General features: G+C 44.0%; 1 protein-coding gene across 12 annotated transcripts in view; it reads left to right on the top strand.

Moving 5' to 3' along the window:
- rxfp1 (relaxin family peptide receptor 1) overlaps positions 1-17,009 on the top strand; it is a 57,165-nt gene that overhangs the window by 22,164 nt on the left and 17,992 nt on the right. For 7 of the 12 annotated variants that reach the window (XR_009797201.1, XM_061835568.1, XM_061835567.1 and 4 more), the window contains 3 exons: positions 1,452-1,592; positions 12,901-12,984; positions 14,562-14,667. Coding sequence is in view for 10 of the 12 variants with exons in the window: in XM_061835568.1 (XP_061691552.1) it covers positions 1,452-1,592; positions 12,901-12,984; positions 14,562-14,667 (331 nt within the window). In the remaining 2 variants the exon portion in view is untranslated. Of the gene's footprint in view, positions 1-1,451; positions 1,593-7,159; positions 7,277-7,434; positions 7,824-9,271; positions 9,329-12,578; positions 12,985-14,561; positions 14,668-17,009 lie in introns of those variants that run through there. The other 5 variants (XM_061835570.1, XM_061835573.1, XM_061835572.1 and 2 more) reach the window with 5 other exon arrangements.

Raw genomic sequence — 17,009 nt, 5'->3', positions numbered from 1 at the left:
CCAAGCTACTTACCTATTGAAACTTCGACCTCTATGAATCTCCCTCCCTACCTACCCTCCTTTCGAACTACCTGGCTGTTACCAACGGACCCCCTTACCTAACTACTGCCACCTACAGTATCTTCAACTTCCTACCTACTGAACTGTGGCCCCCCATCTTATCAGCATTTCTTCCTGAGAGAAGTGTAATGTGCACTTGAATAATATTGTGCTGATTGTGACTGGCAGTGGTGAAAAACTAAGTGTCAAAGAGGGAGAGAATCAAATCATTTTCAGTTTTGCATGACTTCAGTCACAATAATAAAGCAATCCCTCTCGCTGCTTTTTCCCCATTTTTTTCTTACACCGTACCATTTTAATCCTACAGAGAATAGTTCCTTATTATCGACGTCCATGGTGTATTGTCATATTTCTCCTCACTGTGCTGGAGGTTTACGAGAACTGGGTAGGTAGCAGGTAGGAGGAGGAAGGCAGAAAGAACATTGCTCGGTTGGCAGATGGCAAGTTATGTAAGTGACCGTAATTTCCGGCCTACAGAGCGCACCTGGTTATAAGCCTCACCCGGTACATTTGTAAAGGAAATACCATTTGGTACATACATAAGCCGCACCTGTGTAAAAGCCGCAAGTGGCCACATTGAAAAACACATTGAAACAGGAGATACTTACAAAGAAAGACAGTACAGAGAGTTTTTAAAGTTTTAATAGCTTAGCTTAACATAGCAAGAACACGGTAGCACGAACAGGGCTTGTAAAAAAATAAAATGAAAAAAAAAAACATACCGGTAAAAAAACAGCCGCCCCAGCTACTCAGTAGCAACACGTTAGCACAGCACTAATAGGGCCGGTTTAAAAAAAAGGAAAATACTTTAATCACTGAGACACGGCAGTATCACAGCAGCAACACGCTGGCATAACGCGAGCCCGGCGCTAACAGGCCCGGTTTAAAAAAAAAAAACAGTAAAGTAACAGTAAAAATCACTGAGACACGGCAGTAACACAGCAGCAACATGCTAGAATAGCGCTAACGCTAGCGCAGCGCTAACAGGGCTGGTCAAAAAAAAAAATCACACACAACGGTAAAATTCACTTCCTCGGCACATATATTCCACCAGTCTCACTCCTACCTTTTCCGATCAAGTGCCCCCTTGCGGCCGTTAGGTAAAATGCACAAATTAGCCGCATCACCGCATAAGCCGCAGGGTTGAAAGCGTGTAAAAATATATTAATATAATAATAATAATTATAGGCCAGAAATTACAGTATAAGAGTTAGGTTGGTCGGGAGATGAATAGGTAGACAGGGAGGGAGATTGTTTGGGTTTGTCTGAAGTTAGGTAGGTTGATCGGCAGAACAGAAAAATGAAAGCTGTCATAGTTATCAACCTACCGGCTGACCAACACCGACCAAGATACCTGCCTACCTACTTAGATCCTTGTTTTGTTTTCCCAGCTGTCAACATGACTGAAGAAGCGTCAACCTCGTGCCCTCTTGGCTTCTTTCCGTGCGGCAACCTGAGCACGTGCCTGCCCCAAGTGCTGCACTGCAACGGTGCCGACGACTGCGGGAACCAAGCTGATGAGGAGAACTGCGGTGAGTAAGCTAACCGCTTCTTTTTTTTGTGGGTGTACGTGGGTGTAATCGAGTGATCCCTCCCTCTCCCGGGGGGGGGGGGGGGGGGGGGGGAGATCCCAAGATGTTCCCAGGTCATCTGGGACACTCTCTAAGGGAGAGCCTGGAGACCCCCCCAAGAACACTAATTCCTGCCACTTTTATCTACGGTCTTGTTGTATTAGTCACGACCCGCAGCCCGTGAGCGCAGGCGGGGGTAGGAACATAGATCGATTTGGTAAATCGAAAGCTTTGCCTTTTGGGTCAGCTCCGTCTTGACCGCGCCAGACCGATACAAAGTCCACATCACTGGAGACGCTGCACCACTCTGCCTGTTAATCTCTCAATCCATTCTTCCCTGACTCGTGAAGAAGACCCCCAAAGATACTTGAACTCCTCCACTTGCAGCAGGAGCTCACTCCTGACCTGAAGGGGGCACTCTACTATTTTCTTTTCTGAGAACCATGCTTTGGAGGGGAACAGCCATCAGACTAACAATCACCAATCAGTTTAGGTCAACATGATCTATTCACCGGGAAATTCTGCTGAATGTAAGATAACTGTAGGCTATCTGTACTTAATCATTGGGAATCCATCCTTCAGACACAAGAGGCTGCATGTTGTTTATCAAGAAATGTCCACGTTACAGCAGTGGGACACCCAGCTTGTTTTGTACAATGGCGAATGTTATTGCACTCTAGACCCTGTAGGTAGATAATCATCCATGCACGTATTCTTTACCCTTTCCTGTCCTCGAACATGACTAATCAAGCTTTCATGCACATAATGTCACAGCAGTGTTCTTTTGCTGTCGCGAGTGACGCACTCTGTCATGGCTCATATTTTCCCAGATATATACAGTGAAGAAAATAAGTATTTGAACACCCTGCTATAGTGCAAGTTCTCCCACTTAGAAATCATGGAGGGGTCTGAAATTTTCATCGTAGGTGCAGATCTACTGTGTGAGAGATAATCTAAAAAGAAAAATCCAGAAAGCACAATGCATGATTTTTTTTTAAAACGATTTATTTGTGTGATACAAATAAGTATTTGAACACCTGTCTATCAGCTAGAATTCTGACCCTCAAAGACCTGTTAGTCTGCCTTTAAAAGTCCACCTCCACTCCATGGATTATCCTGAATCAGATGCACCTGTGTGAGGTTGTTTGCTGCATAAAGACACCTGTCCACCCCGTACAATCAGTAAGACTCAAACTTGTAACATGGCCAAGAACAAAGAGCTGTTCAAAGACACCAGAGACAGAATTGTAGAACTCCACACGACTGGAAAGGGCTGCAGTGAAATTGCCAAGCAGCTTGGTGAAAAAAGGTCCACTGTTGGAGCAATCATAAGAAAATGGAAGAAGCGAAACATGACGGTCAAGCTCAATTGGAGTGGAGCCCCATGCAAGATATCACCTCGTGGGGGCTCAATGATCCTTAGGAAGGTGAGGAATCACCCCAGGACTACACGACAGGACTTGGTCAAAGAGCTGGGACCACCGTTTCCAAGGTGACTGTTGCTAATACACTAAGACATCAGGGTTTGACATCATGCATGGCACGGAAGGTTCCCCTGCTTCAATCACCACGTCAAGGCCGTCTTAAGTTTGCCAATGACCATTTGGATGATACGGAGGAGTCATGGGAGAAGGTTTTGTGGTCAGATGAGACCAAAATGGAAATTTTTAGTCATAATTCCACTAACCGTGTTTGGAGGAAGACGAATGATGACTTCCATCCCAAGAACACCGTCCCTACTGTGAAGAATGGGGGTGGTAGCATCATGCTTTGGGGGCGTTTTTCTGCACATGGGACAGGACAACTGCACTGTATTAAGGAGAGGATGATCGCAGCCATGTATTGTGAGATTTTGGGGAACAACCTCTTTCCCTCAGTCAGAGCATTGAACATGGGTCGTGGCTGGGTCTTTCAACATGGCATGACCTGAACCACACAGCTCCGGAAGAAGCATATAAATGTTCTGGTGTGGCCCATCCAGTCTCCAAACCTAAACCCAATAGAAAATCTTTGGAAAGAGCTGAAACTCAGTGTTTCTCAGCGACAGCCAAGAAACCTGTCTGATCTAGAGAAGATCTGTGCGGAGGAGTGCGACAAAATCCCTCCTGCTGTGTGCGCAAACCTGGTGAACAACTACAGGAAATGTTTCACCTCTGTAATTGTGAACAAAGGCCACTTTACGGAATATTAACATTGGTTTTCTCAGGTGCAATACAGCAGGGTGTTCAAATACTTATTTTCTTCACTGTATACATAACAAAAATTGGGAGTCAGAAGTCGGCAAAGAGCTGTCAAATTATGATTATTTTAAAAAAGCGCTAAAATTGGCCAATGAATCGGTTGGGGGCTGGTTTGGCGGTAGTTCCACCAGGTATGGAGTTTTGTTGTAGGGGGTACGAGGCGCCGCTGCTGAAAAGTAGAGATGGTCAAAGGTAAAGGATTTTTCCTGAAACAGAATTATTTATTTTCCTAGACAAAAGCTGTCCGGAAAAAAAAAAATAATAACTTTTCAAAGTGGAGACCGTCAAGTCTTCTACTGCAGCGTGTACGGATTCACTGTATCCTGCTACTGTGCCTTTTATGCCTTTAAATCGATGTCTTGCCCTCAAAAATGTGTCGTCCACACGCTGAACGAGAACATTAGTGCTAACACATCGCCAGAGGTAAAGTATCAGGGGCCTGTCTAACTATATTACACATCGGCAAAGGTGTGTGTGTGTGTGGGGGGGGGGGAGTATCAGTTGATTTAGTGTTGCCTTGACAACAACATACTGCAGCCTGGTGGGAGTTTGTCTTTTTGTGTGTGTGTTCACACTTCCAAGGGAGATGAAAACAAGTGACACGGTCATGCGTCTGCCTAACCGCAGATTTGTCAAGACAGTAATGCCACAATTTGGAAAAGTCCCCCCCCCCCCCAAAAAAAAATGTGTTCCATTTAAGGCTCATTTTGAAGCTCTTAGTTTAGTTTGGAAAAACAATCAACTCACCCAACCAGTTTCACTTCGCAACATGATTTTGGCTTGGAATGTCAGTCACGAGTAGACACCACAAAGACGTCAAGAGTTCGCATCGTTTGGGGTTTGAAGTGGCCATTTCTGATTCACTTGAAACTTTACGTAACATCATAAACACGGTTTTGCAAATTCTACCCCCGAAGCCAGTTTTACTGGAATAATGAGATTTGGCAGCCATGTCTATTCAGAGTCGGCCGACAAAAAAAAACTCTCATTAACCATTCCCAGCGCTATAGAGGAAGTCAACTATTTTAGTCCATAATGTAACACCAAAATGCTTCAAATTCAGCCCCCCCAAGAAAAATTCTCCTAGCGGCATGATATTTGGTAGACACGTCTGTCATGAGTAGACCCGCGGAAACGTTCAGAGTGTATCCAAACCTCCTGTCGGATGACAGCTGGGATTGGCTCCAGCACTCCCGTGACCCTTGTGAGGATAAGCAGCTCAGAAAAATGGATGGATATCCATGAAATCTGCTAGATATGTAGATATGCTGACTGTGTGTACATGTAGCGCCGCAAAAAAAACTGTCAAGGTTTTTTTTTTTTTTTTTTTTCCCGAAAAGATGCAGGAGGCATTTTTTTTCTTTAGTGAAAACTGCATCAGTGCAGGTAAACTAAGGTTTGGCTTTGGTGGAAATTTATTTTCATGTGTTGACCCCAAACACACACGCACGTGCGTGCAGAGCATATAATATTATATATCCCAAATGTGATGGATGTGTTGATTTTTATTTTTTCCATAACCTTTACGTGTTGACGATGATAAATGTTAACAGGGTAGTGTAGTGTGCGTGTGTCATATTTTGCTCCTGCTATCCAAGCACTCCGAAAAGCCGCTATTTTTTTTTTTTTTAAACCTTCAAATACATATTTGGTGGCCCTGAGGTTTCAACGTGACGAGCCTTGAATTACCAGCCGATACTTTCATACGCCCGAGTTTGTCACAACACTTAACTGCTGTCGGCTACCAAAACCTTTGTCTGGTTGAAGTGGAAAAACAAGCCGTACGTGAAGTATATCAGGCCTTTGAAGAATATTCAGACCGCCACACTTTCATCTCTTTTGGAAATACATGTTGGAAATCAGGCCATCGAATAATATTCCACTTGTTTGCCTCAAAAAGTCTTGTTTGTAGGTTTACCACGTGTATCTTCTCCAGGAAGTGAAGACATTCTGAAATCAGGGCGCCTTTATTTTTGTCTTTAGTATAGGAAAAGCATGCTCTGTTGGGTTTGAATCAGGTCGTTGACTTGACCATTGAACAATATTCCGTTTGTTTGTGTCAGGGGGATGGGCAAGGCACTGCCCTGGGCGGTACCACCTCGGGCAGCAGTTCCACAGCTGCTCTGCATTAGACGGCAATTAAACCAGGCATTTAAGCTTTGAATGTGTCATCGGCATTTGCCAGTTCGTTGCGTTTGCATTAATGCATTTTGGGATACTTTGCTATTGTGCGTGAGTTCGCATATTTTGTGTAACGCATTCCTTTGTCACAGCGAGCCTGTGCCACTCTAGTTTTATAACGTCTTGTCCACGTGTCTTAAGTTTGCCTCGTGGTTATCAGACCTTGTGCACCTTTTTGGATCTTGCCTGTAGCTTAGCGTGTTTTTGCTACCGCCTGTTTTGGACTGCATATTTGTGTTCGACCTTAATATCATGCCCTCGCCTCAGAGTCCTGCAATTCGGTTCAGTCAATTGGGTTATTTGTCTTCAGTAAGTGAAAAACGTGCATTTAAATCAGCCTCTTGACATGACTATTCAAAAATATTTCATTTGTTCTTTTCAAAATGTCTTTATCAGCTGATCTTTGGGTATTTATGCTTTCACTCATTTATCGAACCTGCATGTCTCCAAAATGACTTGCACAAAAGACGGGAGAGTTGTTGTTGGGGCATGTTTACAGTCTGATGTAACCGGCACACAACAAAAGATCCCGGTGAAGCGAGTCCCTCCCGTCAAAGGAGGCTCGCGGTGGGGCTAACTAAGTTCACTCCAATTACTCCTGTAATGTCCACGGACACATGCTGCTCACTTAAATCCAGTCAATGTAATTCATCTCTGTGCGCCACCGAAATGCTGGCGGCTCACCGCGCTAATGTGACGTCGCTGTGCTAATCCTCGTGAAAAGCGGCGAAGGCAAAGTGAGGTCAGCGAGGTATTACGTAGGCTCCGTGGTCATTGAGGGTTTCTGTGTCATTGATGTACGACAATGCTGGGCGGCGGGACAACGGCGTTGTGGTACCTGTACGTTTGAGGGCGATTCGCATCGGATTGGAGGCTTTCCTTTCGGTAGCAAGACCGAAACTAAAACTGTAAAACTTAATTCTGACTCCGTGAGGATAGACAGGAATAACAGTCGTCTTTAAGCATTTGTTACCTTTAAGACAGTGTCTTGAATCATTACAAAAACAAGTATTAAAGGGTAATTAAAGAAGACGTCATCTTTGATGGCTATAAAACCATGTACATTATGGATCATGAACGCACTGGAACGGAGAGGAATGAAGATGAGCCGAAGTAAAACATGCATGAATGAGAGAGGCGGTGGCGGAAGAGTGAAGCTCCGGGGAGAAGAGATAGCGAGGGAGGACGACTTCAAATACTTGGGGTCAAAAATCCAGCGCAATGGTGAGTGTGGTAAGGAAGTGACGAAATGGTGTCCAAGCAGGGTGGAACAGTTGGCGGAAGGTGTCTGGTGTTCTATGTGACAGAAGAGTCTCTGCCAGGATGAAGGGCAAAGTTTCTAAAACAGTGGTGAGGCCGGCCATGATGTACGGATTCGAGACGGTGGCGCTGAAGAGACAAAAGGAAGTAGAACTGGAGGTGGCAGAAATGAAGATGTTGAGGTTCTCGCTTGGATAGGATTAGAAATGAGCTCTTTAGAGGGACAGAGTTGGAGGTTTTGGAGACAAGGTTCGAGAGACCAGACTTCGATGGTTTGGATATGTCCAGAAGGGAGCGAGTGAGTATATTCGTAGAAGGGGGCTGAGGATGGAGTTGCCATGCAAACGAGTGCGAGGAAGACCAAAGAAAAGGTTGATGGATGTTGTGAGGGAGAACATGAGGACAGTGGGTGTTAGAGAGGAAGATGCACGAGATAGGCTTAGATGGAAAAAGATGACACGCGATGGCGACCCCTAATCGGGACAAGCCGAAAGGAAAAGAAAAAGATTAGGTATCGTGAAAACTTTGCAATCTCTTTGATGTTTTGCTGATGATTCTTTGATGTTGCGTTTGTGGCTATCAAAGACAGGTTTGAATGAAATTAGGCAAGAACAGCCACTTTACTTTTATTGAAAATTACATGGTCTTTGTTCACAAACACGTTTTTGTATGTTTTGCAAACCTCAATTTAATCTCCAAAAAACATAAGCCATGAACTTCAAAGCCAAGTCGACGAGTCTTTCATACGTCTTTGATAAAATATATGGGTTAAGTTCATTGAAGGCGTAAGATGACGGTTCTTTTGAACCCGGAATGTGCCCGCTGCGGAACGTCTTGCGTTCACCGCTCATTCATTAAAGCGATCGACATCGACGTTCGCCATCAGACATTCTAACACCGTGCGGCCCCTTCGGCAACTCGCCTCGGGACTCGTGGAAAAGATGGGAAAAGGTCGAAAGGAGATCTACGAAGAAGCCGCTCCATTTTTCTTCTAATTATACACAGAGGGGAACGGTCAGATAGCTTGGGCAGGTGGAGTGTACGCGATGAATCTTTCATCTCCGCTCATTTTGATGGCTTCCAAGTGTTCCGGTTCAAAAAGGGCTGCACGCACATACCCCCCCCACCCCCCCTCAAGATTTAGACAGATGCGTCTCTGCAGTGGAATGATTTTGTGTGTGTGTTTATCTGAAATGAGTTTTCGTGCACTTCACAAATCACGATTTACCGCAGAATATCCACCCACAGCCCTCGTTTTTTTATTTCCAATTATTATTATTGCGCTTCAGCCCCCTTTGTGCTTCCATCGCTTTCAATACCGCCGTCGGTGATCAATTCATGCTTCAGGAGCTGAGGTTAAAAGAAGAAGTTTAAAGAAAAATGACGTGTAGTTCATCAATCAGATACAGATGCGAAGGTGCACAGTCTCACTGATGAAACTTTTCAAGCAGTCTGATGTCTTTATGAATAGTAAAAATGATGAAGACTTTGATAAAACAGGCGCTCCTGCATGCCAAACGCTTCTCATCTGTTAGGAGTACTAAAATTTTTTTTTATGTGTTCTAGCGACAGATCGGGGTTGAGGAATGTTTCTATGCACCGGTGGTCTGATCCATCTCAGCTGGGGGAGTAATGAGGTCGAAATGTGACCTGGATCATCGACAAATACTTTGACAGAATCGGGATGGCAGAGAAAAAGCATGAAAGCTTGGAGGAGACTCTAAATTGTCTTTTATGTTCCCGAAAAGATAGTTTATGTACTTTGAAGATTCTAAAGGATCTTAAGTGTTACACAAAACACTTGTTTAATTCACAAGTTCACTGTATTTGTTAACGAAATATACATAACTTGTTGAAGTTAGGTTCCCTGAAGAGTACTAATGGACCTTTCCGACTGGTGATCTTAAGCTCCGCCCCCTTAGCTACAGTTGCCGTGTCCCACAAGCTTCCAAAATGGCGACTGAACAGAACAGGATTGAAGTCGATTCTCTATCGCGTATTCCAGATAATATCGCGGTATGTTTTTGCCAAATGCGTCAGACTTGTCCAAGAGAGTTCTACAGAGAGGTCTCAACTATTTCACGCAAAAGATATGCGATACGTGTGGTCTTCCGCGAGCCTTAATCCATCGTAGACACTTCGTCAACTGCGTTTTAGGTTTTGGAAAATGAATCAACCGGGCCCCTTGTGACCTAGCAGGATATCTTTCATCAGAATTGCACGTTCCCCAAGCGCATCTGAGGACCATTTTCTTGGTAACATTAACTTTTCCAAGCACACACTACTGTCCACCGTCATTGCTTGTGGGACAATATGGCGAGAGGGGCGTGTCAAGCCAGGGGTTCAGACAATGCGGCTATCTGATTGGCTATTATTGTACGAGTGATTGACAGATCAGAAAGGTCCGTTGTTTTGGTGTTTCCAAAAAAAAAAAGTATGTTACTTTAATTGAAGACTCTATAGTGCCTTTGATTTTGGCAACTTCACGTTCATTGAACCCTGCACGTCGTCATAAACATTCGTTGGGTTCCAGAAGATTCTCAATTGTTTTGTTGTTGAATATTGGAATTTTGTTGTTTTGCTCATGAGTACACGCTAGCTGTGTGAGCTGCTTGCTAACTAGTCCAGAACAAAATGTGTTTTTTGATGGTGTGAGTAAAAGGGTTGGGTTTGTTTCAAGAGAAACACTCCGTTGCATTTAAAAATATTGAAAAAAAAAGTTGAACATTTTGAAAAAAACAGATGAAAAATAGAAAAGAAGGCTTACTTTAGACACCCTTAAAAATGTCTGTGGTAAAATAAGATATTTTGATTATTACATGGAAGAACCATGAAAAAGCTGATTTGGAACATATTGTGCCGGTTATATTTTATAAGTAACACTTTCTTAGTATGCAACGTCACGTGACTAAGGAAGCGTAACTGGATTGGCAAGGTTGTTGGGTTCTGACCTGAAGTAACCCTGCCTTCTTAACACTGAATTTCAGACAGCGAATTGTAGGCAGTTGAATCTCGGGAGACTGAAAATATTCCGTTTGTATTTCAAATGTTTTTTTTTTTATGGCGAATTTGGTAACATTGAAACTTTAAACTGTAATACAGCTATTGAAAATGTGATCACTTTTGAAATAACAATTTGAATTTTACAACAGAATTTTTTTTTTTTTTTTTTAATTCAAATCCTGGTGGCTCATATTCCATACTTCGATATCACTTAGTCATCGAGAGCAAGGGGCAAGAGAAAAATGCCATTTCAGAGCAGTCCATATCTACTCAAATTGGACTAATTTGATCTCAATTTACTCACAAATGGATGTACTCGATGTGCTGTCTTGGACTGTTTCGCGGAATACAAAGCTATTATTCTATCTGTATGTCGACGGAGCGTACCAAACCGCACGGTGGAACGCCAGCCAAACAAAACAGTCGCTTTACATCTGCCTCGGCAAAGAATGTTCCCATGGGGGGGGATTTCAATTAGAGAAGAAATTAAAAAAAAATGAAAAAAACAAAACCTTAAAAGTATGTAGATAAGGGCAACAACACAAGGCGTGTAATTAAAGCTTAACAACATACAATACATTTCCAGGGCAATTTTTCGAGAAAAGAACTTTGCGATCGCTGCTCTTTTGATGTTCCATCGTGACTGCACCTTTTTGATCCTGCCCGCACTTAACGCAGTCGCGAGCGGGCCATTGTGTTTCCGCTGCGCTTCCCCCGCCACCGCCTATCAATATGGAAATGAAGACGGGGCTCTGCGGCCATCACGCGGCCGCAAATCATTACATTCAGCGGCGGGGAGTACATTGGGAAAGTTCCTTCTGAAGATGCTATCGGAAAAAGCAGCACAGCGGGACTCGCGAGGCTTTGAACTTTGTCAAAAAATTTTTGCATATTTGCATACTACTGAATCTGTCGTTGCTTGTACAGTGAAGCCCTGCGTATTTCGTGCTTTAGCATTCACAAATTGTGGTTTGCGGCTAAATTTGGACCTGATGTCTCACTGTAAGGTAACCAGCTTGAACTGATGGTGACGCATTTTTGGCCTTTTGCGATATTTTATCAATGAGAAAAAATAGCGCTCTATAATATACTTTATCCACAAATCGTGAACGTCGAGCAGTGCGCATTTGTGCGATTTCCCCAACAGTAATCAGCGCCTCGGCGCCCGTAACGAGCGCACCTAAATTAGTATTCATGCGAACATCGGTAGTCATGTTCGGCAAACTGATCAATTTACATCAGCTTGGAGATCACAGCGGCAGTAAATAAGCAGCTCCAACCCCTCCGGTGTGGGAATCAGCAGAGGCAAATTGTAGCGCCAAGGCATTATCTTCATCTCATTTACATTTATCTATAAATATAATGATTATGCATGCCGGCGTCTCGGTACGTCACGTGAAGCGTCTGCGGCTTCTCTCTAGTTGCGTATCCTGGGTCGTCAAACGTGCAAAATTCCCTGGGCTCGGGCCGAGTACATCGTTAGCCCACTCGAATCTTCCCCTGCTTATTGTACACGATAGCGTAACTCCTAAGAGGTCCATTGTGTGTGTGTGTGTGTGTGTGTGTGTGTGTGTGTGTGTGGAGGGGGGGGGGGTGTTCCTTCCTTAAAATTCCAGGCGCATTTCTCAAGTGTCGTCAATAGTGCGGAATACAAAAGAGCTGAAAATTGGTTAAGAGTCTGAAAGGTGTGACAAAGAAATGCATTTGGAGAAAGTACAGTTTCCCGCGTAGCTGTTTATACAACAAAATATTTGCTCGGGTGTTTAAATCAACAGGCTCAGACTCCACACGAGATCCATTTGTGAGTAAACTGAGAAAAGATTATGATTCCATTTCTTAAGTACATGCTTTTTTTTCATGATTTTTTTTTTTTGTTTTCAGTGGTGTGCCATGAGACCATGAGATTTTTCACATGTAAAATTCTGGATGTACCTTGGCTCGAGGAATTTTGGGAAGCACCATTCCACTGGTTTCAGATGGTTAATAAAAGCCGATTTCTGCCCATTAAGCGCAGAAGGGCCAGAAGAGGCTTTTTTTAAATATATATATAAAATTAATATTAATGCTCCTGTTATGTTGTGGGTCACATTTAGTCGTTTTCAACTTTCAAAGTCCAAGAAAATGTTTTTTTAGAACCTCTTGTTACTTGTTTGTAACAAAATCAAAGACAATTGCGAGTCTTCAAAGAACCTTGCATACAAGGCTATGTAAACATCAAAGACTTTTAAGTCTTTAAAGGTCCACTGTCAATGAAATGCATAATTTTTTTGTATGTTATTAATGAAAAAAAGGCAGCCAGAGTGGACTCATCCGTTTTTTTTCATGACACAACATGATTTTGACGTATATGGTTTTTTTGCCACTCCCGCCATGAAAATCCTCTCGATGGATTTGTTTGGAGAAGAAGCAGGAAGTGACGTTAGCAGCAGAGGCCCACTCAGTCGGCTTCATGTGTTTATATCAGTTCAGTTTTACCTGCGGGAAGGCAGCTCTTTGTTCCTTCGTGTTCGCCTAAATGCCGGCTCGCCGGCGAAGGCTTCCGCGTCGGCCCCAAAACTGACGGCATGTTTCCCGTCTTTTCTCAGGCGATAACAACGGATGGCCTCACCTCTTTGATAAATACTTTGGAATGCCGAGCCACAGCGCTGGGACAAAGTCCATCATGTGTTGTGAGTTATTTGTAGGTTTTAATCATTTTCATCAAGAATTATTTTAATTGTATTCAGTGATCTGCTTTGCCTGTCTGTTGATGTTGCAGTTAGCCATTATGTCCAGTGCCGTGCTAATGTTGACATATCCTGATGTTTACATGCTATTACTCTATTTAGAGAGAGGTTAATGCAAATTTAGAGACTTTACAATTTATAGAAACGCACTTGGAATGGTGGCTCAGCTGGTAAAGGGTTGTCCTCACAGTTCTGAGGTCCCGGGTTCGATCCCAGCCCCGCCTGTGGGGAGTTTGCATGTTCTCCCCGTGCCTGCGTGGGTTTTCTCCGGGCACTCCGGTTTCCTCCCACATCCCAAAAACATGCATGAATTGGACTCTCAAAATTGCCCTTTGGTGTGATTGTGAGTGCGGCTGTTTGTCACTGCGATTGGCTGGCAACCAGTTCACGGTGTACCTCGCCTCCTGCCCGTCGACACCTGGTATAGGCTTCAGCACGCCACGCAACCCTCGTGAGGATAAGCAGCAAAGTAAATGGATGGATGGATGGATGGAAAGGCACTGCAGAAGATTATATATGCACTGTTAAAATATTATATATATATATTGTTGTATTTCCTTGCTAAACTTTAACATCATAACAGGATTTTATCCTTGACCAATACAACCTTATTCCCTTAAAATTACATTTTACAGTATTCTGATTAAATAAGTTAAAATTACAACAATTTTCTTCTAGGGAAAAAAATATGTCTATCCGCATCACATTATACATTATTGATTTTTCTTCCCCCAAAAATAAAATCATTATCATCATTTTGTAATTCCCATGCCATTTCGGGGTACACGTGATATAGTTGTTTAATTGCAATTAGGATTATGAGGTGTCCTTGGGAAAATTTCTCCAAATGGATGACTTGAAGACTTGATGGTCTGTGAGCCATATTTTTTTTAAACACCTATATTTTAGTCATGGCTAAAAATATTACCACATTTTTCCCCTTTTTTTAAGCCATGACTTAATAAAAAGAAACATAATAAAAGAAACAAAGAGCAAAAATAAAATAAAGTAACTGAAGATCAGTTTCACGGGGGAAAAAAATGAATAGGTGAAATTGTGACTCCATAGTTCTGAACACCCCTCAGGTAAAAATTGAACACAGGCAGTGACAAAAATCTTATTAGACTTCCTGAAATGTAACTATTAAGTATTTAAGTTTTGGCTGACGATAAATGGGTCCACTGTGCCCCTCCCTGACCACCCACCCAACCAAAAAAAAAGAAAGAAAAAGCAGCTCATTCATTTTTCGATGCATCCTTTTGTAAAGTAGCCTCCTCTCTTTCCGCAGTCGCGCTACTAAGCAGCACGCGTCACCTCTTGACGACGACTAAATAAATATTGCATTAAATGTAACTGAAGTGAGTTGAGTTCCGTTCTATGAAACAGGTCACGAATATTGCGATGGTAATGTGGAAGAATTTTAATGAAACGCAAGCGGGACGTGTCCAAGCACATTTAACGGCAAGGCCCGCGATTATCACACTCCAGTTCAACTCAAAAATGACTCCCTGTGATCGCAGTGCTGGGCCTCATTCCCGAGCGGTGCCAGTGCCGGGACCTGGAGCTGGACTGCGACGGAGCGCGACTCGGCGACGTGCCGGCGGTGGCTCTGAACGTCACCATGATGTGAGTCGGGGAGGGGTCACCGCTAATCCCTTCAAAGACAACGCGTGCATTGTGCGGTGTGTTCATGAACAGCGAGTCAAAAGGAAACAATCGCTGATGCTGTGCTTAATGACTGACATACTTGATGGACCACGGTGGTCTAACCTGAGGCCCGCGGGCCAAATCTGGCCTGCCACATGGTTTTTTTTGTTGCCCGCTAAAGCAAACCGTCTACCTCGACTGTTTCTTTATAAAAAGCCGTGGCATTATTGCAAATTGTACAAAGAATGTTGAGAAGCAGCAGAAAGGGGTGAAAAGAAGAAAGAAGAAAAAAATGACAGCCGGTATGGATCCATCCGTTTTTTCATCACAAAACATGACTTGGCTTTTTGTCACTCCCGCCATGAAAATCCTCTCGAGAGATTTGTTTTCGACAAGAAGCAGGAAGTGACGTTGGAGGCAGTAACGCGCTCAAGCGGACTCTTTCTTTCTATTAGTTTTACCTGCGGGAAGGTGGCTGGTCGTTCCTTCGTGTTCACCAAAATGCCGGCTCTTTGCATTGCTGCATATTGCTCGAACACTCAGGAGGACGGATTCGCTCTTCACACTTTCCCAAAAGACCCGGTTCGCCGTGAAAAATGGACTGCACGGGTGCAAAGGACGAGAGCTTCGTGGGTTCCAAATGACAGGGAGGTCAGCCACAGCTACTAAAAAAACAAAAAAAGAAAAACAAACGAAAAAAAACAATAGTCGGGGTGGAGGGGGCATAATCCATAATTCAGGGGTGTTAAATTGGTCGATGTGCGCATCGGAAGGCTTCCATGCAGCGGCCTTGTGAATCGCACTTGAATGGATTTGTCGACAAGGCCGAGCCAGCCGCCGGCCTTGTCTGCCGGGGTGGCTGGTCGCGGCGCCGGGACGTGGATCAGACTGGGAGGTGCTTTGGCCGTGATCCGCACATCATCGAAATACGGCTCGAAACAATGGGGTAATATTGCCGCGGTCGCTTCACTCGATTGTGAGATGTTCGCTTCTTCGAAAAGAGCTTCCGTGTCTGAAGGGGCGTGTCCCATAGGCGGGACCACAGCGTTTTCAATGGCGAATGTCCAGGGTGACATCACAGGCAGGAGATGCAACCAATATAGCGACCACTTGGATGTCGAATGACACTTGCGCAACTTTGCGCGTGGATGACGCGCTCTCCGTGCTCAACAGTGTAATATGCGTATGGAATAATACCACAAGGCCTTTGTACATCGAAATGGTTTCCAGTCGTAACTCCCCATCCGAGGGAAACGATAAGCACGGTTTACCCGACGACAAGATCGAGTTTGACACCCTCTATTCCGATTGTGTTTGTGCTTGCTCCGTTGACGTAAATGTGCGGTGACATTGTCATTTACGCGAGGCGGCTTCCCACCAGGGCTCGTATGTGACGGCGATCTCGTTTTTAACTACTTGTAACCCGTTTTGAAAAGTGTAATAACGACTGCGCTACTGCGCTCCCTCCTTATAATTGACGTGACATTTACATAAAAGTGTGCAGCCCGCAGAGCTCTTCGGAATAAATGTAGTACGCATCCTCTCGGAACAGATCACGTCAAGACGGACGTCTCAGAAAGACGAACACCGGGAACGTACGTATATGTGTATATCTTTTTTCTTTTTTTTTCATCAACTTTTGTTTTAAGGTTAGGGTATGACGTATGTTAGCTCCCTCTATGTAGAAGAAGGGGAACTATGAGACCGGGAGATTTCCCAGCAAGCGTCTGCTACGTGCCAAGAGTTCTCCTGTTAGTAACGCATGCGCGTTTATCACAAAGAGCTTTTTCAGCACAGGGGGGAGCGCTCAGACTGTCACGTCGGCTAATGACTGTATAGAGCAGGGGTGTCAAACTCGTTTTTGTCGCGGGCCGCGTTGGAGTTCCGGTTTCACTCATCGGGCCGTTATGAAGCCATCATAATCTTTGACCGCCTCATCATAATGTCAAATTTCGGTACGCGTTTGAACAAAAATCTCAGATGTTCACGCACGTGATTTAGCTTTGCGGGCCACATGAAATCATGCGGCGGGCCAGATCTGGCACCCTGGGCCTCGAGTTTGACACCTGTGGTGTCGTGTTTCTGTCGCCAAAGTGCAGTGAAATAATGCAATTAATTTCTTTCGGCTTGTCCCGTTAGGGGTCGCCACGGTGTGAGATCTCAGACGAACGCTCGTATTTGTTTGAACTCGGAAAATAGAAATATTCAGGAAAAAGAAAATGTGGCCATCCATCCATCCATTAATATGACTCTCTTGATATTAAAAACTAACTTGTTCCTGTTTACCTATGACCGATGACATTATTCTGCTTTGCTTCTGA

Source organism: Syngnathoides biaculeatus, chromosome 11, assembly GCF_019802595.1.
Source record: "Syngnathoides biaculeatus isolate LvHL_M chromosome 11, ASM1980259v1, whole genome shotgun sequence".
Classification (NCBI taxonomy): Eukaryota; Metazoa; Chordata; class Actinopteri; order Syngnathiformes; family Syngnathidae; genus Syngnathoides; species Syngnathoides biaculeatus.
Note: the sequence above shows the minus strand (reverse complement) of the source record. Positions and strands in the feature narration are given on the sequence as shown.